At 48.5% G+C, this 21,478-nt stretch overlaps 1 protein-coding gene across 1 annotated transcript in view; it reads right to left on the minus strand.

The window, feature by feature from the left end:
• The window catches only part of COL22A1 (collagen, type XXII, alpha 1), a 226,139-nt gene that overhangs the window by 105,311 nt on the left and 99,350 nt on the right, over nt 1-21,478 (minus strand). The window contains exons 21-25 of the mRNA XM_010834806.1: nt 21,423-21,452; nt 21,151-21,204; nt 16,812-16,865; nt 6,181-6,234; nt 14-26 (exon numbers count right to left, since the gene is read on the minus strand). Of these exons, the coding sequence (XP_010833108.1) occupies nt 14-26; nt 6,181-6,234; nt 16,812-16,865; nt 21,151-21,204; nt 21,423-21,452 (205 nt within the window). The remainder of the gene's footprint in view (nt 1-13; nt 27-6,180; nt 6,235-16,811; nt 16,866-21,150; nt 21,205-21,422; nt 21,453-21,478) is intronic.

Consider the following 21,478-nt stretch of genomic DNA (forward strand, 5'->3'; position numbering starts at 1 on the left):
GGGACCCCAGGGGGTCCTGGGGGGCCCTGAAAAGAAAGAGGGGGGCCGGGGTGACAAACGTGCGTGGAGCAGCCTGCCGGTGGCACTGTCCTTCGAGAGGGAGAGGGATGGGGACACAAGAGATGGGGGTGGGGGTGGGGCTTCAGTTTTACTGCAATACCTTATTTTTTTTTAAACAAAAAGGAACAAAAGCAGAAAGAAAAGATCTGAAGTAAAACTTACACCATGATAACGTGTCTGCTATCTGGGTGATGGGCATGTAACTGGTATAGTATCTATTCTGATATTTATTGAGAATATTTGTGCATTTAAAATAAATGTGTCTGTGTGTGAATACACACACACACGGAGTTAACCCATTAACAAAAATTTCCTAGAACAGCGGTACCCAAGCATTATTCAGCATCGGATCACCTGGGATGAACAGACAGATCCGTTAAACAGCAGCTCTCACCACGACACAGGTTCCAGGAGACGCACCTCTGGCCCTTCTTTGTCCAGGTGTCTCTCTACACATGCCCTCCCTCCCATCTCCATCTTTCTGAAACGTTCTGCAATTCCCCCGGCAGAAGTAACCGCTGCGTCCCCCACGCTGAAGGCCAGTGTGACGGTGCTCACGTGACTCACAGGCCCTTGAAGGCAGAGTTCCCCCCTCGTCCCCCGCCCCGCACCTCTTATCACACAGCGACAAGCCCAGGGCTTGCAACAGAGCAGATGTTCACTCAATGTTTGAAGCCAACTTGATTGCAAACAGCTGGGGAGAGGGCTGTGCACTCAGAGAAGAGCGTCCCATCCCCACTAGAGGGAGGTAAACTCTAAAAAATGGCCACGGTTGCCGCTGCTTGCGGACACTTCCCTTTTCTCCCGCTGGGGGCACTGCTGAGTCAACGACGGGCAGCGAAGAAGATGTGAACGGAACAGAACTTCCTGCTTGGCACCTGGACCTGGTTTTCCGCGTGGCTCACTGAGTGCTGGAGAGTCTTTGGGGGGTAGCGTCTACTTTTACTGGGAGACATCTGCTTGGACCTGGAGCAACTGAGTGGCCAGGCTGCGCTGGACGGGGGACTGGGCAGGTACTCATAAAGGGTCCCTCGAAGGGATGGGCGATGGAGGCACCAAAAGTGGCTGGTGACCTCACTTCTCTCCACGTCTGCTCCAGCTCAGCTCTGCTCACCTCCGGGCACAGCAGCAGTCCTGCAGGCGGCACTCCCAGGACCCACCTCTCCCTGACCTCTGAGGTTCTCACAGTGACCTCAGCCCCGCGGAGCTCATCCGAGGCCCCTTCCCACCACACGCAGCTCTCCCTCCAACAGCAAACCAGACACACCTGGCTTCCATCCCTCCTGTGACGCGACACCCCCTGGAGTACCCTGGCCTCTTTCAAAGTAGCCGCTCCAGGAAACGGGCCTCCCGGCCAGCTCGTTAGTCTGAACCTGTCCCCCCTTCCTCCTCCACGTCCTGCAGAAGTCCCTGTGGGCTGATGACTGCTTGTCTCAGGCTCACAGCCTGTGCGAGTGGGCTGAGTTTTAGTGATCCTCTACTATAAACTAATGGAGAAGGCAAAGGCAACCCACTGCAGTATTCTTGCCTGGAGAACCCCATGGATGGAGGAGCCTGGCGGGCTCCCTGCGGGTCTCAAAGAGTTGGACATGACTGAGCAACTGAACAACTAGAAATTAAACCTCCTTATTTGACAATATGGAAAACTGAGGCCCAGAGAAGCTAAGGGCCCCACCTGAGGTCACACAGCCCTCACGTGCAGTGGATCCTGAATCTGCCACAGAACCACCTGGAAAGCTCGTTGTAAAACCAGGTTACCAGTTCCCTTGACGGCACTCTTAGAGGCTGGTGGGGGGCTGGGATGATGGAGAGAACAAATGGAGCAAGTGAAGGGTCCATTCTGGGGACTGGAAGCCCTGGTGATGAAATCATTGTGCCTGTACCTGAGGGGCCATCCTGGCTGGGGCTGGTCAAGGAAGGCCCTGCAGCAGGGGCTACGTCTAAGCTGAGAGCTGAGAAAGTCCAGAGAAGGAAGAACACTAGGTTCGGGGCCTGAGAACAGGCAGACCTCCATGTGTTGCCAGGACTGACAGTCAGTGTGAAGGAGTGGAATGGGGTTGTGGGGTGGGAGACAGGGCTCCGGGAAGCGGGGGGACACAGTGGTGGGAGGGGGAGCTGCTGGGAAGTGCCCGGGACCTGGCTTTAGCAGTGGAGAAGCAACACAAGAGCCGGTCTGACTTGGCTGGAATAGCATTTGGAAGGAGAAGTTAACAAAACTTCATAGCAGGTCGGGTGTGTGGAGCGAAGGGGCAAGAGCCTGGAGTCACCAGAATGAAGGGACCCGTGATGGCGCCCTGCGCTGTGGTGGGGATGCAGCAGGGTGAGTGTGTCTGGGTGGAGCGGACACCGGCTGAGTGTTCTTGGCGAGTGTTTGAGGCACCAGGCAGAGGTGCCCGGGAGCTCGGGGAGTGGAGGCTGCAGGATTAAATATAGAGGCAGAGGGTGATGATAAAACCAGGAGGGGCCTCATGCCAGCCGATGAATGAAGGTGTGTGAAACCAGCTCAGCTCACGCTCTTCTCTTTTTATCATCAATGTGAAAATGCTACTCGTTCAGTCATGCCCAACTCTTTGAGAACCCATGGACTATAGCCCTCCAGGTTCCTCTGTCCATGGGACTCTCTAGGCGAGAATACAGGAGTGACATGCCATTCTTTTCTCTGAGGGATTGTCCCGACCTAGGGATAAAACCCCGGGTTCTGGGGTTCTATAGAATCTGGACAGATTCTTTACCATCTGAGCCACCAGGGAAGCCAATATCTAAATAACCAATTCACCTAATTATTAAAGAGAGTGACAAATTAGCCAATAGATCTAAATGTTAACAACAAAATCCCTGTTTTAATTATTATGGATAAAAACAACTGAGTAATGACTCTATCAATTAACCAATAAGTCTAATTATTATTAATGGGATGTTTTATCCTTCTTGATACGATGGTGACTACACACCAACATGCTCAGTGATTGCAGTGGTGACGTGTAAATAACCAATTAACCTAATTAGCATTAACGATAACAGAAAAGCAAATAACTATTCCTAATAACCACCTTGTTCCAACTGGAGTAGATTTATGAACTTGGATGGAATCTGAAGATGCATGAAAATCCCTTGCATAATTAGCACTTAGTCACACTTCCTGAACAACTTGCAAATGTTTGTTTTCAGAGGTTATTCGTGATCGTGAGTCCTCCTCCATGATGGAAAGTCTTCCTCTAGGACACAGCTCCAAGGGCACAGGGATTGTTCCCCCCTCAGGGGAGGGGGTTTCTGGGTTGAGAAACCCAGGTCAGTCCTCTGGGGTAGGCCCCTCCCCTGGCTGTGTTCCCACCCACTCAAGGGTCTGCCAGCCATGCTGACCTCAATACCTTCGCATAAACAGCCGTCCAGACCAGACACAAATTCCCACTTTTCCTAAAAGGCTGCCAGTACACAGGAGTCACCACCTAGAATGTGTATCTTGAGTCTAAAACATTCCAGGATGACCGTTTTCATCCTGAAAAAAGAGGCACCAAAAGCATCTTCCAGAAGGCCAGCTGCCCTGGGGCCTGGCTCACCCTGAGGCTGGCTCTTCCTGTTACAGCAAAGCTAACTCAACTCTAAGCTCCATTTCTGTTGGGGCCTTCCCTACTGGCTCAGATGGTAAAGAAGCCACCTGCAATGCAGGAGATCCTGGTTCGATCCCTGGGTCGGGAAGATCCCCTGGAGGAGGGATGGGCTGCCCACTGCAGTATGCTTGCCTGGAGAATCCCACAGAGAGGAGCCTGGTGAGCTACAGTCCACGGGGTCGCAGAGGGTCGGACAGGACTGAGAAACTGACACTTTCATTTTCACTTCTCCATTTCTTTCGATTGGAAATGGGATAAGCCTTCTCACAGGTGGCTGTAAAGAGCAGATGCGACTGTATACTGATACAGGGATAGCGTCTGACAGGAGCAGAAACTGAACGGACGGACCCTCAGCCTTCTTCTCGTCAGACCAGGAAGCCCAGGAACTTCCTTTCTGCTGTGACAGAATCAACCCAGATTTTCCAGATCAGCTCAGGGACCCTCCTCTGGGCCCGAGAGGCTGACGCCCCATCCCCCAGAACCAGAGCTCTGACTACGCCCCTCTCAGGCCTTAGCTCAGAGGATCGTCCCTCTATCAGAATCTCTCCCTGCCTCCATCACATCTGGCTCCTCTGGGCTTGGACAGGGGCCGCGAGGTTCCCCTTCCCAGGGCCGCACCCGCACACGGTGGGGGTTAGGTGAACACCTGCTGGATAAATCGATGAGCAAACACACAGATGGCAAGCAGCACAAAACTGTGGCCAGGCCCAGGGCAGGTGAGCGTGCGTGTAAGTTAGAAAGAGTGAATTACGAGCTGGGCAGGGATCCAGCAGGGAAACACTGCTCTTGAAGTGGGCATGGTGGGCTTGAATGCAGCTCTGCATCTGTGCGGTGGTGATCCAATGCAGGGAGCCAGGTGGTACCTATCATACACTACACCCTCTGGTTCTGAACCACGGAGATCCCCGAGTATATATCAGGGTGCCCCATTTCTGGCAAAATCCCTGCCCTATTTGTGTCTATAGCATCCAACTCAAGGCCTGGCACTCAGGAAAGATTTTGTTGAAGGGAAAAGGGCTTCAGAATTTAAAACGAAAGAAAGAAATATATTTTTCAGGGTAGCCAAGAAAACAGTGATAGGGAAAAAAATCTGTAACTTAAAGTATTTTGATGGAGCCGTATTTATGGTGAATTTTTGAAATACACAAGCTTTGCTCGCAAGAAACAAGGTCATAAAACAAATGCAAAAACACTCTTTATCTTGCACTACTAACATCAAAATGTCACAGTGAGTGTGGAATCTTTAGAAGACCATGAATAATGGCTGGTTTTACAGCCCCTTATCCTGTGTTACAGCCTGATTGGCATGTGAGGGGCTAGAATAAAGCCTGAGATTCATGTGTGGGGTGCCCGGCACACACTTCATATTCAAAGTGGGAAAAGCCCATTTGGAAGCATGGTCAGCAGCGTGCCCTGCGTGGGTGCCTACCAGATATTAAAGGACAGTGGCTACCATCACAGACTTGGGTGTGGAGGAGATGTGCCCAGGAACAAGTGGGCGCCAGAGCCAAGCCTTTACTGCAGTGGGAAGCCGGCAAACAAGCCTGTATTGATCCCGCCCGCCTGCTGTGGCCACCAAGCCAGAAAGATGGGACAGCACCCCGCCCAGGGCTCCCTGTGCTCTCACTGGGACCCCAGCACTTGGGCCACATCCCCACATCTTCTGCTGAAATCCTCACCCTGTTTTGTTTTTATTGGCATTTGCGACAAATGATGAAGCAGAAGTTCAGAAGGTAAAGGGACTTGTTCAAGATGCCGCAGCCAGCAAATGGCCGCGGCTGGGACCCTAAGCTCCTAATCTCCGCCTCCCTAACTGTGACCCCCCCAGTGCTTCCCAGGAATTTACTGACCCTAATTCCAGGAAGGCTGGGGCTGGGGGTCAGTGGCGAGCTTTGGTGCAATTAGCAAAGAGATCACAAAGTAGGGTGTGATCACCACCAGTGCTGAGTGCCTGTTCTGTCCACACTGAAGTGTGTGTGTTGGGAGGAGGGTGAGGGTGTCACAGTGACTCTGAATTTATAGAAAAGGGGGACTGAGAGGGGTCAGGGCCCAGGTGGCCTGGGATAGGGGCAGGGCCCTCCTGAACAGCACGTGACCCCAAGCGAGTCCATGTATTGGGGAGTCGCACCCCCACCTGGTCTGAAATGGGGAGGGTGACCTTGAGCCTGCCCACCTCTCGGGGCGGCTGGAGGGATCCACGGGGGATCACAGGGGTGGCACACGTGAGACCACGGGGGAGTAGGGAGCTGGACCAGCCTGGGGCCGGGGGAGGAGGTCTGCTCTCCTTCAGGCCTAATCCCCACGCCCCAGGAGACTGAATAGCCGTTCTCCCAGCACTGAGGTGGGATGCAGGGAGGGCGAGGAAGCCGCCGCACATTGTTTTTAATGCTCTGATGAGTATTGCTCAGGCTCATGCAAGAGTCTGGTTACAACCTGAGAACTGCTACCCTATCATTTCCTTAATCAGAGAAAGCAGTGTGGCTAAGGAAGAGGATAGGAAAACAGTAGTTACCTGCTGCCCCAGCAAGCCAGGGACTCCAGGAGGACCCGCCTCACCTCTCTTTCCCTGAGGACAAAAAGAAGAAGCCAGGATTAACAGGCAGCCCGCGCCCAGAGCCCGTCTAATGACACGTCTGGAGGAACCTCCCTGATAACAGACTGTCCGTCTCGAGACACCCTGCAAGGAGGCAGTGTGGGGTGGGGGTCGGGGAAGTCTGGGGCCAGGGAGCCTCCCCTTTGGATGTCAGCGCTGCAATGCGGATGTCTTTGGAAACACATGGCCCCACATTTTAAAAAGTACCACACAGTTTACCTGAGAAAAATGCCCTTGTCCTGTCCCCATGACACTCATTCCCTTTCCTTGACAACAACTAATCCTACCAGATGTTGGTTGCTTTCCAGAGGCATTTTATGTTTAGGCAAGCTTTGCACAGGCGCGCGCGCGCACGCACACACACACACACACACACACACAAATGCACCCACACATGCACACACATTCTCCCCCTCTATCCCTTTTTTTCTTTAGAAATATGGCATAACATTCAATCCGCTGATAAACTCCACTTTATTTCGCTTGAGGATTTAACCCAGACGCCTCCTGGGTCAGCACGTGGGGAGCAGCTCCACTCTTTCTCACAGTTACAGACCTTTCAGCACGAGGATGAAAGGTGGTGCATCTCGACCCTGGGCAGGCAGGTCACAGGGACCATTTCTGCGCTTCTGCCGTCAGGATCCGTGCTACTCTGCATGACCCCAGCCGGTCATCCCTTGGGGGTGTGATCACTAAGCCTCGGAGTCTACCTGTCTGGACAGGGGTGAGGTGCGTGCTGGCGAGTCCTCACGACACACAGCATGTACCCTATCATACGTGTACACAGACGATGGAAGGCCCGCTCATCTGCTTCCTTCCTTACAGTTATCCTCACAAGGTCAGAGCATTGCAATGAGAAGTGAAAAGGAAGGCATGACTCTGAATCAGAACCACATTCCTCGAGCACCTCCTCTGTGTCAAACCCTCTTCGGGGGTTTCCTGTATTTTCCTTGTGTCTCCACTCTGCAGGAATCCCCTCGCTCCAGGATGCAGGCACTCTCAGTCCTACTGGGAGGCGGGGACACTGAGGTTCAGAGTCAAGTCTCACCGGGGACCCAGCTAGAACCTGATGAGGTTAAGATCCGGCCCCAGCGCTGTGTGCAGGGCCTTCCCAGGGCTCTGACAATGAGATCATTGGGATGAAGCGTCTCTAACAGTCTGCTGGATTACGGAAGCTGGATGACATCAGCGTCTCCCCTCTTCCTTAAACTCTGGCCCCTCCCTCTCTGCTCCTGCACACTCGTGTTTGTCCCCACGCACTGCCCACCCCCAGAGGGAAGGTGTCTTTACGACCGCAGACTGTGCCAGCCCAGCCCTCTGACCTGCTCTTTCAGTCTGGCGTCCGGTGGCCCTGCTCCCAGCCCTAAGCCACAGCTCACTGGGCTGCTTAGCTTGGCCCCAAAGATCCCAAGGACTTGGCCCGCCAAGCCACCTCTGTCTGTAGGACCCACGCTCCATCTCAACTGGTCAAAGTCCCACCCCACTCCACTATCTCCTCTTTCATGAAGTCCCAGCAATGATGAGAAATATTGGCAAAATAGGGCAAAAACATATTTGAGACAGATTCCCAGGTGTCATTCAAGAACTCATGAGTTAGAATCGCCAGGGGTGGGGCATGGAGCTCTAAGTAAGCGGCTATGAGAACTCGGCCACTCACCACAATCAAAGAGGTCTTTGATCTTTTCTTTTCCCAACCCCCTTCCTCTGCAATATTGTAAGAAAAAGAGTTCTAAACCTAACATAGATGAGGACAGGCAAACCATTTAACTTGCTGAGTCTTAGTTTCTTCATGCGGAAAATTATAATTATTGTAATTATGTGAAAAGACAATAGTAGAAGAAATAATTCAATATTTGAGAAAATGATTTAAAAAGCATAACAGAGCATCATGCAAATATAATGGATAGTTATGAGGATGAGAAGGAAGATGACGGTGACTCTGATGAAGAAGAAATGCTAATAGAAGAATTCTGGCCCTTTTGAGTCCTTAAGTGGGTGAGAGACCACGTGTCAAGCGGTCCGGCTTCAAAACCACTACCTCTGAAGAGCACTGCAAAGACTAAGATAATGTCCACAGAGTGTGCAGCACAGGATCTGACATTAAGAAGTACACAGTGGTGATGGTGGAGGTGCTGGTGATGACACTGGTCATGGTGGTGGCAGTGACTGTGATGGTGGTGAATATGCTGGTGATGGTGTTGATGGTAGAGGTGATGAGGGTGGTGATGGTGGGAATGATGGTGGTCATGATGGTGGGGGTGGGTGGTGGTGAATATGGTAGTGATGGCATTGATGGTGGTGGTGATGGTGATGGTAATGCTGATGATGGTGGTGCTGGAAACGGTGGTGGTGACCATGATGCTGTTATTGGTGTCAATGACAATGGTGGTGGTGACGATGATTCTGTTATTGGTGTTGATGGTAACGGTGGTGGTGATGATAGTTATTGGTACCGATGCTAACGGTGGTGGTGGTGATGATAGTTATTGGTGTCGATGGTAATGGTGGTGGTGACAATGATACTGTTATTGGTGTCGATGGTAATGAGGGTGGTGATGATTCTGTTACTGGTGTTGATGGTATTGATGGTGGTGATGATGATACTGTTACTGGTGTTGATGGCAATGGTGGTGGTGATGATGATAGTTTTTGGTATTGATGGTAATGGTGGTGGTGACAATGATACTGTTATTGGTGTCGATGGTAATGATGGTGGTGATGATGATACTATTGATATTGATGGTGGTGACAATGATACTGTTATTGGTGTCAATGACAATGGTGGTGGTGACGATGATTCTGTTATTGGTGTTGATGGTAACGGTGGTGGTGATGATAGTTATTGGTACCGATGCTAATGGTGGTGGTGGTGATGATAGTTATTGGTGTCGATGGTAATGGTGGTGGTGACAATGATACTGTTGTTGGTGTCGATGGTAATGAGGGTGGTGATGATGATACTATCATTGGTATTGATGGTGATGACAATGATACTGTTATTGGTATCGATGGTAATGAGGGTGGTGATGATGATACTATCATTGGTATTGGTGGTGACAATGATTCTGTTATTGGTGTTGATGGTAATGGTGGTGGTGATTATAGTTATTGGTACCGATGGTAATGCTGGTGGTGACGATGGTACTGTTATTGGTGTCAGTGGTAACAGTGGTGGTGATGATAACGTTATTGGTGTCGATGGTAATGGTGGTGGTGACCATGATGCTGTTATTGGTGTCAATGACAATGGTGGTGGTGATGATGATTCTGTTATTGGTGTTGATGGTAACGGTGGTGGTGATGATAGTTATTGGTACCGATGCTAATGGTGGTGGTGGTGATGATAGTTATTGGTGTCGATGGTAATGGTGGTGGTGACAATGATACTGTTATTGGTGTCGATGGTAATGAGGGTGGTGATGATGATACTATCATTGGTATTGATGGTGGTGACAATGATACTGTTATTGGTGTTGATGGTAATGAGGGTGGTGATGATGATACTATCATTGGTATTGGTGGTGACAATGATTCTGTTATTGGTGTTGATGGTAATGGTGGTGGTGATGATAGTTATTGGTACCGATGGTAATGGTGGTGGTGACAATGATACTGTTATTGGTGTCAGTGACAATGGTGGTGGTGATGATGATTCTGTTATTGGTGTTGATGGTAATGGTGGTGGTGATGATAGTTATTGGTACCGATGGTAATGGTGGTGGTGACAATGATACTGTTATTGGTGTCAGTGACAATGGTGGTGGTGATGATGATTCTGTTATTGGTGTTGATGGTAATGGTGGTGGTGATGATAGTTATTGGTACCGATGGTAATGGTGGTGGTGACAATGATACTGTTATTGGTGTCAGTGACAATGGTGGTGGTGATGATGATTCTGTTATTGGTGTTGATGGTAATGGTGGTGGTGATGATAGTTATTGGTACCGATGGTAATGGTGGTGGTGATGATGGTACTGTTATTGGTGTCAATGGTAACAGTGGTGGTGATGATAGTTATTGGTACCAATGGTAATGGTGGTGGTGACAATGATACTGTTATTGGTGTTGATGGTAACGATGGTGGTGATGATGATACTATTATTGGTATTGATGGTGGTGACAATGATACTGTTATTGGTGTCGATGGCGATGGTGGTGGTGACGATGACTCTGTTATTGGTGTTAATGGTAAAGTTACTGGTGGAGGCAGCAGCCCTAGTGGTGGTGGACATAGCAGCAACTCTGCACTTGGGACCTATACTTGGGTGTGGGGATTTGAGAAGTGCTGGCCAGTGCAAGCTATGCATCAATAAAGAACCATTCATTCACAATAGCCTATTCCCTGTCATTTTTCTTCTCTTTTAAATTGCCACCCAACACATTGTTTGGATAAATGTCTGTGGTTTATCAATGAGGGCAGAGTTCTCAAGCTATTCTGGGTGTCTGGATGCTGAGCAAGACCACTATTTCCAAGGCCGCCTGTCTGCCCGTGGAAGAGAGAAGTCGATAAATTCAAAAGAGCATCTCCTTCCCAGGCAGGATGAGTTAACACGGCCGCATGAGGGACCATTATCAGATAAAAAGACTGCTTGTGCAAGTGATTCTAATCTGAGCCGTATGGTCCTTTTTGCTCAGTTTCTGTTCTCCGTGCCTCCAAATGTCAAACATGATTATTTTCTACTGGTGAGAGCTGAATCCAGGTGCTCAGGGAAAACCTAGAGTGTCCTGAAATAAACCTGGCTCCGCGCCATGACAGGAATCAAACAGTAGCCTGTGATCCAAACGATGCTGTTACCATCTGGTAGGTCAGGGAAAGGCAAGAAAAAAAGGCTTTAAAAATCGAAAAGTAAAAACAAGTTCAACCCAGGTTGCCACTGACAAAAGACTTCTTGTGCTTCTCTCTCTTAGATCTATCAGAAATTGGAGCTAACGGGCCTGACTACATTCAGCCACATGAGACCATTGGCTCCAAGGGCAGCGGTCAGAGATGCAAGTGATGGGTGCTCAGTGCATCCGCCGGAACAGGTGCTGCCAGCTACTAAGAGGTCCAGGTGCTATCAGCTACTAAGAGGTCTGTGACCCCATGGACTGCAGCCTGCTAGGCTTCTCTGTCCATGGAATTCTCCAGGCAACAATACTGCAGTGGGTTGCCATTCCCTTCTCCAGGGGATCTTTCCCACCCAGGGATCGAACCTGGGTCTCCTGCATTGCAGGCAGATTCTTCACCATCTGAGCCACCAAGAAAGTCCACTAAGAGGTCCCACATCTCTCCAAAGCTTCCATTGAAAGGCCTATTAATGTCCAGCTTAGAATTCTGGTGTGTATGTGGACACACACACACATACACACCCCATCCTAAAGCAATGGCAGGAACGGTTTAGATCCAGGATGACCTGAGTTTTCATCCCTGCCTCCTCATTTACAATCTGTGTGCTGCTGGGTAATCCAATCTACACCTTCACGTCTTGGTTTCCTCATTTGCAGAATGGAATTGAAACTGCCAGACCTCATAGGATCTTTGTGAGAATTAAGTGCAAAACATGTGTTCAAAACACAACAAATGAACAAACAGCTAAATGCCTGCTATGCAATGACTCAACCAATGTCACCTCCTTCCTATCTTATACTAGAGTTCTACACATGTATGGATAGATTCTGTTTTTAAAATTGTTTTTAAAGCAACTGGCACAATCAGACCCACCATAAGACACTTGGGGATCACTCTATCTCTAGTAAGAAAGAGAGCATCACACTTGATAGCATCACTTCTTCAGGTCTCACCTCTTGGTAAGAGAGGAAAGAAGCCAAAAAATATTGATAAAATGATCAAAGGAACCAAAGAGACTGTCCCCAGCTTGTGGAAGGAGCAGTGACAGAGCCCTGAGTGACCCTGACCTGAGCAGGGAATTTCTGGACATTAAATTTCTCACTATCAATCTCAGAGACTCCCTCCACCATGACAAGTCTCCAGTTTAGCCATTTCAAATTTGACATTGTTTAAATGACTGGCAACATGGAATTCTATTAAGCAAATCTCCCCACCCCCCACCCCCCGACCCATTTTTGTCCAAAGGGGAAAGAAGATATCTAGGCTATTTCAGATGGGGCTAGGACCACAGAGCAAGATAAAAGCTAAGTAAAAGGTACAGAAGGAACCACGTTTTCTTCTTTAAAACTGGACATTCTAGATACACAGATGACTAACGGGTACATAGAAAGGCGCTCAACATCCCTAATCATCAGGGAGGCGCAAGTCAAAACCACAATTTAGACGTAATGTCACACGTGTTAGAATGGCTATTACCAAAAGATAAAGAATAACAAGTGCTGGCGAGGGTGTGGAGAAAAGGGAAGCCCACTGCTGGTGGGAATGTAAATTGGTTCAGCCTCTGTGGAAACAATATGGAGGTTACTAAAAAAAAGAAGAAGAAGAACCAATCCATGATCTAGCAACCCCAATTCTGAGTATTTATCCCAAGGAAATGAAACACTAACTTGAAAAGACATATGCACCCTCATGTTCAACGCAGCATTATTTACAATGGCCAAGACACAGAAGGTCCCTACATGCCCAAAGATGTATCAATGGACAAAGAATAATATCATGGTATTATAACACGCAATAGAACAGTATCATAAAAAGACAGAAACCATGCTATTTGCAACAACATGGATGAATCCTGAAGGCACTATGCCAAGTGAAATACATCAGACAGAAAAAGACAAGTACCTTACAATCTCACCTATAGTACAGAATCTAAAACAAAATTGAACTCATAGGTATAGAGAACAGATTGGTGGGTGTCAGAGGAGAGGGGGTAGATGGTGGGTGAAATGGGTAAAGGTGGTAAAAGTGATTAAAAAAAAAAAAGAGCTGGAATTCCCTGTGGAAGGTCAGAACCCAGATGGCCAGATGGCTAGTCCTGGGTCCTGTTCTGCCCACACCACCTGGGTGTGTCAGCCGCCCAACTGCAGCACTCACGTGTGACCCATGAGCCTTTCACTCTTGCAACCCTAATTGTGTCTGATGCTCACTAGTGACATTATGTTATTGTTGAGTTGCTACGTCGCATCCGACTCTTTGTGACCCCATGAACTGCAACCTGTCAGGATCCCCTGTCCTCCACTCTCTCCCGGAGTTTGCTCAGATTCATGTCCATTGCATCGGTGATGCCAGCCAACCACTTGATTCTCTGCCACCCCCTTCTCCTCCTGCCCTCACTCTTTCCCAGCATCAGAGTCTTTTCAAATGAGGTGACTCTTCACATCAGGTGGCCAAAGTGTTGGAGTTTCAGCTTCGGCATCAGGCGTTTCATTGAATATTCAGGGTTGATTTCCTTTAGGATGGACTGGTTGGATCTCCTTGCAGTCCAAGGGACTCTCTAGAGTCTTCTCCAACACCACAGTTCAAAAGCATCAATTCTTCAGCACTCAGCTTTCTTTACAGTCCAACTCTCACATCCATACATGACTACTGAAAAAATAATATCTTTGACTAGATGGACCTTTGTTGGCAAGGCGATGTCTCTGCTCTTTATTACACCATCTAGGTTTGTCATAGCTTTCTTTCCAAGGAGCAAGCATCTATAAATTTCATCTTCTGATGACATTATACATTTAGGCATATTTTATGCACTCATATATGCTTTTATTTTCATATATATATATAATTTTATAAATGTGAGGCACTCCTCTAAGTGCTACAAATACAAAAATAATGTTCTCATGGACTTACATTTTAGTGAAGAAAAACAAAAACAAATGGATTCTCAAATAAGAAAAACACAAGTTCTCTACAGCAAATTAAAATAGGCTGGTGTGAGAGTGACAGGATGCCTGTTCTGAGATGGATGATCAGGGCGCAAGAGGATATTCTTGGGGGAAAACTTAGCCTCGTGGACGCTCTAGTGTGTCCAACTGCCTCAGTGGCTTGGAGCCAGGCTGCCTCCACTCTGGAACTCTCTGGGCTCAGATGCTCTGCAGCGCTGCCAGCTCCAGCTAAGAGCGCTCCCCTGACTGCCCTCTCCCCAGTGCCTCGCTCGGACGAGCACGAGGAAATCAGAACCTCAGATAGGCTTGAGCACCTCCTTTTTCTTTTTCTGACAGCATAGTATTCTTTATTAAAATATACAGGTCCGCTAACTTAGAAAACATGACAATTCAAAAGAGGGTATCTGTTCAGATCCATAAAAAAGACTTGATCTTTGCATTCATCACTGGTTTTAACAGTCTGCTCTAATGGCCAATCTTATTTGTTTTAAATCGAGGATAATTGCCTTAAAATATTGTGGTGGTCTCTGCTGTACATTAATGTGGATCAATCATAACTCTATATATAATGTATATATATATATAAATACAAGTTTATATTTATAAATATAAATTTATTTTTATAAATTTATAAAAATAAATTTTTGAACCTCCGTCTCCTCCCATTACACCTCTTTAGGTCATCACAGGGCACCAGGCTGGGCTCCTGGTGTTATCAGGGAGCTGTGGTAACAGCTTCCTGCTAGTCTTCTCCTTTACACATGATAGTGAACACATGTGCATGCTACTTTCTCCTCATGTCCTGGGACTGATGAACCTATCCACAGAGGAGAAATGCAGACCCCGACCTGGAGCATGGATGTGTGGACACAGCTGGAGCAGGACAGGGTGGGACAGACCGAGCGCCTCCTCTGCCTCCATCTAAGGTGGGAACCCAGCCAGGCAGTGAGTGCCCAACCCCTGCCTCCACCGGCGGGGGCAGCGGGATGAGACGGGGTGGAGACGTGGATGGGGAAGGGGGTGCCTCGCTGCGACCTCCCCTCCCTTTCACGTCCTCATTGTGGAAAAACAGCAGCTTTGTCCAAAATGAAGGCGTTCGCCTCGCCAGGAATTATGCTGTCTGCCTGTTGCTAATCTCTAAAGTAAAGGGCCTGGATCCCTTTCCTCAACCCACGTTTTAGTCTCAGGGTCTCAGTTCCCAGGTCCCTGGACTCATCACTGTCTCATCTCTTCCCCCATCGCAGCCTGAGCGCTGAAACCAGGAGCTCTTTAGACCAACATTTCAATGGACACTGACAAGGCAGGTCACCCACGGCAAGAGGAGGGATAAGGCTGTGAGTGAGTCGTCACCCTGTCTCAGGCCCTCCTGACTCAGCCAGAGGCGGCGCAACAGGAGGCCGCACCCCAGCCACATTGACATCGGCTGCTGTCTCTCCAGCGTGTCCACAGGATCGGCTGCCGATGAGCAGCACCCATGGGAGGGAACAACTTGAGTCAGGAGATCATCAGTGATGCTGCAGGACCGGGGTTCCCAAGGACATGCGTGGTCGTCACCCCCTGCTCACCCGCGGATGCAGGACGAGACAGGCGCCGTCCTTTGGGCCCCTGGCACATGCTCTACTAATACTCTTGCCACGCTGCCCTGTGACTCCAGTACAAAAGAGAATGTAACAATGCCTAGAGATGATGGTGCCAAGTGAAGGAAGTCAGAGAAGGACAAGCCCCACTTCATGTCATTTACACGTGGCATCTAAAGCATGACACAAATAAAGCGGCTACAAAAGAGACTCACAGACGTTTAGACATTGTGGTTGCCAAGGGGTGAGGGGAGCGGAGGAGTGAAAGTCTGGGATTAGCAGATGCAAACTGCTAATAAACATACAGGACGGATAAACAGAAGGCCCTACCGCATAGCACAGGGACCTATACCCAACAGCCTGGGATAAGCCATAATAGAACAGAATATTAAAAAAGGGTGCACGTATGTGTATGTTTGAGTCACTTTGCTGTATAGCAGAAACTAACACAACATTGTGTATCAACCAGACTTGAATAAAATAATTTTTTTAAAAACTGTGATGCTACAAGATTAGAGCCAGAGGTCAGGAAATGTGAGCTGAGTGTTCACTCTGCATGAGGTCCCCTGCTGGGAACTGAGGACCCAGAGCTGAAGGTCAGCCCTAGTCTGTGGTGGTGTGGGGCACCAAGATGGGCAGCCAGCTTTGGTGTGCCACAACACCCTCTATCCTACAACACAGGAGTCAAACCCGTAAGGTGTGCACAATCTGGACAAAAAGAAAAGGGGGCTCCATCAGGTTAAATGACATGCTCCTAAGAAATTATGAGATTCAAAAACCATACGGATTCTTCATTCAAGAGCAGCTGAGAGCCTATCGGTAGACCTCTATTATCTCATGGCTATTTTTTCTTATTTTCTCCTCAAGGCTTAGCTCAAACATCACCTCTTTCAGGAGGCCCTGGCTGGCCCCCAGCTTGGGTCAGTACTCTCAGGACTGAGTGTCCCCTGATCACACAGAGATGTTAGTTTCTATGTACACAACTCATGGAAAACCACACACTCGTCTGCAGGAGATGAGCCAGGACCCAGCTCGAGGCTGCCCATCCTCAGCCACTGCCGAACTCAGCTAACCCTTCGATCTGCTTCCAGAATTCATCTCAAGCTCAGGAGACAGGCACTATCTCCTCTGTGTGAGCAGCTAAAATGGGGAGTGTGGTGTGGCTGAGTTGGGGCACCAGGAAAGAAACACAGTTTACTTACTCGGAGACCTTGCAAACCAGGAGGTCCATCCTTGCCTTCTGGACCCATCAGACCCTTTAGGAGGAAGAGAAAGGGGAAAAAACAACAGAGATGGATCATGGCAAACACACACAGCCAACACCACAGGACATACTTTGTCTCGACACTCTCATTGGATAGGAAAATACCACCCTGTTCAAATGGGGAACCTGGGAGGTCAGGAGGGGAAAAAAAAATAAAACAATAACCGTCTAATTCCGTCAAGTCTGTAACACTTAAACATGTGCGCCTATCCGATGTAATTAAGTGTGATTGACAAGCAAGGCGTAGGCACCATCGTTCATGCTCTGAAGACGAGCACAGTAAGGACCAAATGCCCGGCCTCGGTGCTCTGTATCGAGTGCACACAAGAGAGCGCCCGGAACCCAAGTGTCTTTAGCTCTAAGCCTGGTGCCTTTGTCGCTGTATCTTGCTGGCTGGGCAAGGACGGGCTTGGGTTATCTGACCCTCCATCCATAGTGATATCCAAACTGATTGTCTGGATAAATAAATGAAATTGTCTAAGGAAGATCAATTTCCACTAAGCAAGGAAAACGGGCACAGGAAGGGGTCATACTGAACTGACAAAGATCCTGCCCTCTGACCCCTCACTATGTATCTCCTGCCTGATCTCAGACAAGTATACTGGGCGTCCTTGAACCTCAGTCAGTTCATCTCCAAAGCGAGGATAATATACCTTCTACTGAGTGGCCGTGAGGACAAAGCGAGGAATGGGTGCCAAGGCCCTGACATCCACCCGGGTCTCCTGACGGCACCCTGGTTTACACTCATGTGCATGATGTCGCCTAGAATACGGCATGAAATGTGGATTGGAAAATGAAGCCTTCAGCTCTGAGACCCTATCACCAACTTTATCAGTGAATTGGGGCCAACAACTCCCTCTCTGCACTTCAATTTCCTCATTTTCAATAATATGTTGTTGTTCACTCAGTCATGTCCAACTCTTTGCAGCCTTATGGACTGTAGCCCACGAGCTCCCCTGCCCAAGGGACTTCCCAGGCAAGAATACTGGAGTGGGCCATTTCCATCTCCAGGGGATCTTCCCGACCCAGGGATTGAACCTGTGTCTCTTATGTCTCCTGCATTGGCAAGCAGGGGATTCTTTACCCCCTGAGCCACCTGGGAAGCGAGTCTATAGACTCAATAATATGACTGTCATACAAACAGCTATTATTGCCACATTTTGCATAACTATTAAGCGACAGAACTGTATTGAGGTTTAAGGTCTTTTCTCTTAATAACACCATTAAAACAAGCATGTTACTGTACCAACTATGGTAACCAAAGGCTTAAATATCCCTTTCTCACAAGGATTATTCCAGTGAGATCAGGGCATACTTCAAGGGAAGCCCCTGCAGAGGTGAGTTTTCATGAAGCATCAAGACATGCCTCTCATTTGATCTGCCAGCTGATCCTTCTTTATTACATTCAATCAAACATTGATACAACTGCCACAACCCGTTCCATCTTGGGGAAAGGATGAAAGATGCAGGCCTCCTCAATGACTCCCAGCATCCGGGAGCAGAAGGCTGTGTGCCATTTCCACTTAGAGAATGGGATGCACTTTTCACTCTCTGGGATTGCTTGTCACAAACTCAAAGTTTTCGCTTCTCAACAGAAGCTGCTGAAGCCAGGCTTTCACTCTCATTCAATCTAATGAGAGCCACTGCTCTGTGGAAGGCCCTGGGCCAGGTGCTGCTGGAGATTCAGAAAAGCCAGAAATAACAACTGATCTCTGTGTTGGGCTTAATAAGGCTTCCTAGAGCAGTGCTTCCTACAATCACCCGTTTAACTCTCACAGCACGTTAATGTAGGAGGTGACGTCGATGATGATGATTTCCAAGCCAGGAAGACAGAAGAGGATAAGATGGGTACAGTGATGCCATCAAGACCCAAAGCTACTTGGTGGAAGAACTGGGATGTGAAACCAATGGTCTGGGGCTCCTAACCCCAAGAGTCTTCCGTGGCCACAGTGCTCCTTATGAGCTCAAACTGAAATCAGATCTGACTTTGATGTCCCTCCTAAATATTTGCTGTGGGTCACTCCTTCACAAGCATGTATTAAGTTCCCACCATGTGATAAACTGTGGATTTGAGAGATGGAGAGACACTGGCCCTGGCCTTAAGAACCTCACACTCTGGGCCTTTCATCACTGTTCCTCATTTTTCACAAGGTCTTTAGGTTAGGCTACTGGCTTTTTGAACTTCCAAGGGAATTTCATCACTAACACCAGGTACTGTACTCAATCCCATTCTGTCAAGAGCATCTAGCCCCGAGACCCTCTTCAGGACCCTGGACAGCTCCACTGAGCTGCAGGGTTGTGCTGTTCCAGTATTTGCAAGAACCGTGGGTTCAGGAGCCTCTCCTTGTTCTAGAAAATGGCCTGCAAGAATGACACGAAACACTTGAATCCTCACTGCAAGTGTCAACTCACAATTATTTCTTTTTCACACTCTTTTCACCAAACTATGAGATCAGTCCATGTGCTTTCATCCCTGTATCTCCACCCTGAAATATTTCAGTTGATATAAAGCATGTGACCAAAATGTTTGAGGTTTCATCCCTCCCTCCCTTCCTCATTTATCAAATTTTACATAAAGGGGGAAACTGCCATTAGTACATCCCAGACCCCCGAATGAGAGATCAAGAAGGCTGCCTTGGGAATAAGCAGGCCTGGGCACTGTTACCTTCTTATTCCTTAGTGCGAACCGGGAGGGAAAGTCACTCTGCTCTGTGCAACTCGGAGGACGTGTTGCTGCACTGTGCACTCAGGGGTGAAAAGACGATGGGCTAGACTGTCAGATGGATCTGGGCTCAAAGCTCAGTCTTGCTTTTTAGCTATGTGACTTTGTGCAAGCTACTTACTTATATCTCTGTGCATATCTTCTTTGGTTAAAAAAAAAACAAAACAACTTCACCCTTCCATACTATGCATATGTTTGCCTACGAGATGTACTACAATAAAGATGATCAATACTTGCCACTTACTGATCTGAGCACACTGTATTACCCATGTTATCTACTTTACGTCTCTCAACATACTGACGATGGTGGAGAGATTTGGAAATCAAGCCTCAGAAGGGTTTAAGCAAGGTATCTAAGGTTATAGAGACAGAAGGGAAGCTATTCTAACCTGAATTTTTTGATGTGAAAATTTTCTAATTATACTGGAATTAAACATCTTCTCAATTCTAAAGGAAATCAACCCTGAATGTTCACTGGAAGGACTGATGCCGAAGCTCCAATACTTTGGCCACCTGGTGAGAAGAGCCAATTCATTAGAAAAGACCCTGATGCTGGGAAAGACTGAGGAGCAGGAGGTGACAGAGCATGAGATGGTTGGCTGGCATCATCAAATCAAACGACATGAATCTGAGCAAACTCTGGGAGATGGTGAAAGACAGGGAAGCCTGGCATGCTGCAGTCCATGGGGTCACAACGAGTCAGACATGACTGAGTGACTGAACCACAGCAAAATACATCTTCTAAGTTTCTTCTAGTTTTACCCCAGCAAGAATATCCACATTTATCCTAATGAGGAATAGGCTTTACTGTAAATCTGATTATAAATCTGACTTATGATAAATCTGAGTTACTTTAAGTATGATCTATGGGCATTTCAAAATAAGAGTTGTTTTATTTCCTTCAATGAAACAGTCACTTGAAAGAAGCAGAAGTATGTTACCAAAAGGGACCTGATTCAACCTCCACCATGTGGAATTGACTGATTCATATTCATTATCCTTAGTATCTGAACTCACATCAAAAATCATCACAGAGTCTCTTTGAAAGGCCTCTTCCCAGATGGTAACTCTTAACATTAAATTCTTAACAGAGGGAGAAACCGAAGGCTGAAGTGTTCCAAGCCACTTCAAAGTCAGGATTAATGAGAAACAAGCGAAAAGCAAATGTGCACTGGAAACGATTCAATCGGCGTTGAAGTGTCCAATGTTTTTATTCTGTTTTATCTGAAAGGACGGTAAAACACCAGACTGAGCACCAGAACCCCAGCCCTGGCCAGTCTGGGCCTGGGGACTCTGGAGGCAGGCTGCCTGGGCTTCGACTCCAGGTGCAGACATGCTCACGCCTGACTCGCTCCCGGCGATCTCAGCCCTCAAGGCCCAGTGTCTCCCGTGCTAGATGCTGGCAACAACCCCTGTCACTCAAGGTGACGAGATGAGACTCTGAAATAACCCTGAAATGACTCGGCAGCGAGAATGGCCATGATTTTGCAGACCTAGAGGTGTTCAGAGCGGACCCCTGGCTGGGGGTGGGGGCGGGGCGGTGGGGGTGACTTACCGGGGCGCCTGGTGGCCCAGGTGGGCCCTGGTGACCCCGAGGTCCGGGGGCTCCCTGGTAACACAAGCCAAACGCGAATTAGCCGTGACACCCTCTCCTCATGTCCCAGGCCTGCCTCCAACCAGGACCCTCTGCTGACTGTCTTCTTCCCGAGTTCCCAGCGTCTCTGAGGGGCTCCGTCTGAGCTCAGCAGTCTCACCACTACGCTGGTGGTCTTTCTGTCTCTGCCACCACCTGGGGTGCCAGGACAAGAGAACCCACATCCCGCTTACCTGCTCGCCTTTCAGGCCCTCTCTCTGCACCTGGGGGACAAACCAGACGTCAGCAA

The sequence above is a fragment of the Bison bison genome, unplaced genomic scaffold (assembly GCF_000754665.1).
Source record: "Bison bison bison isolate TAMUID 2011002044 unplaced genomic scaffold, Bison_UMD1.0 scf7180017864036, whole genome shotgun sequence".
Taxonomy (NCBI): domain Eukaryota; kingdom Metazoa; phylum Chordata; class Mammalia; order Artiodactyla; family Bovidae; genus Bison; species Bison bison.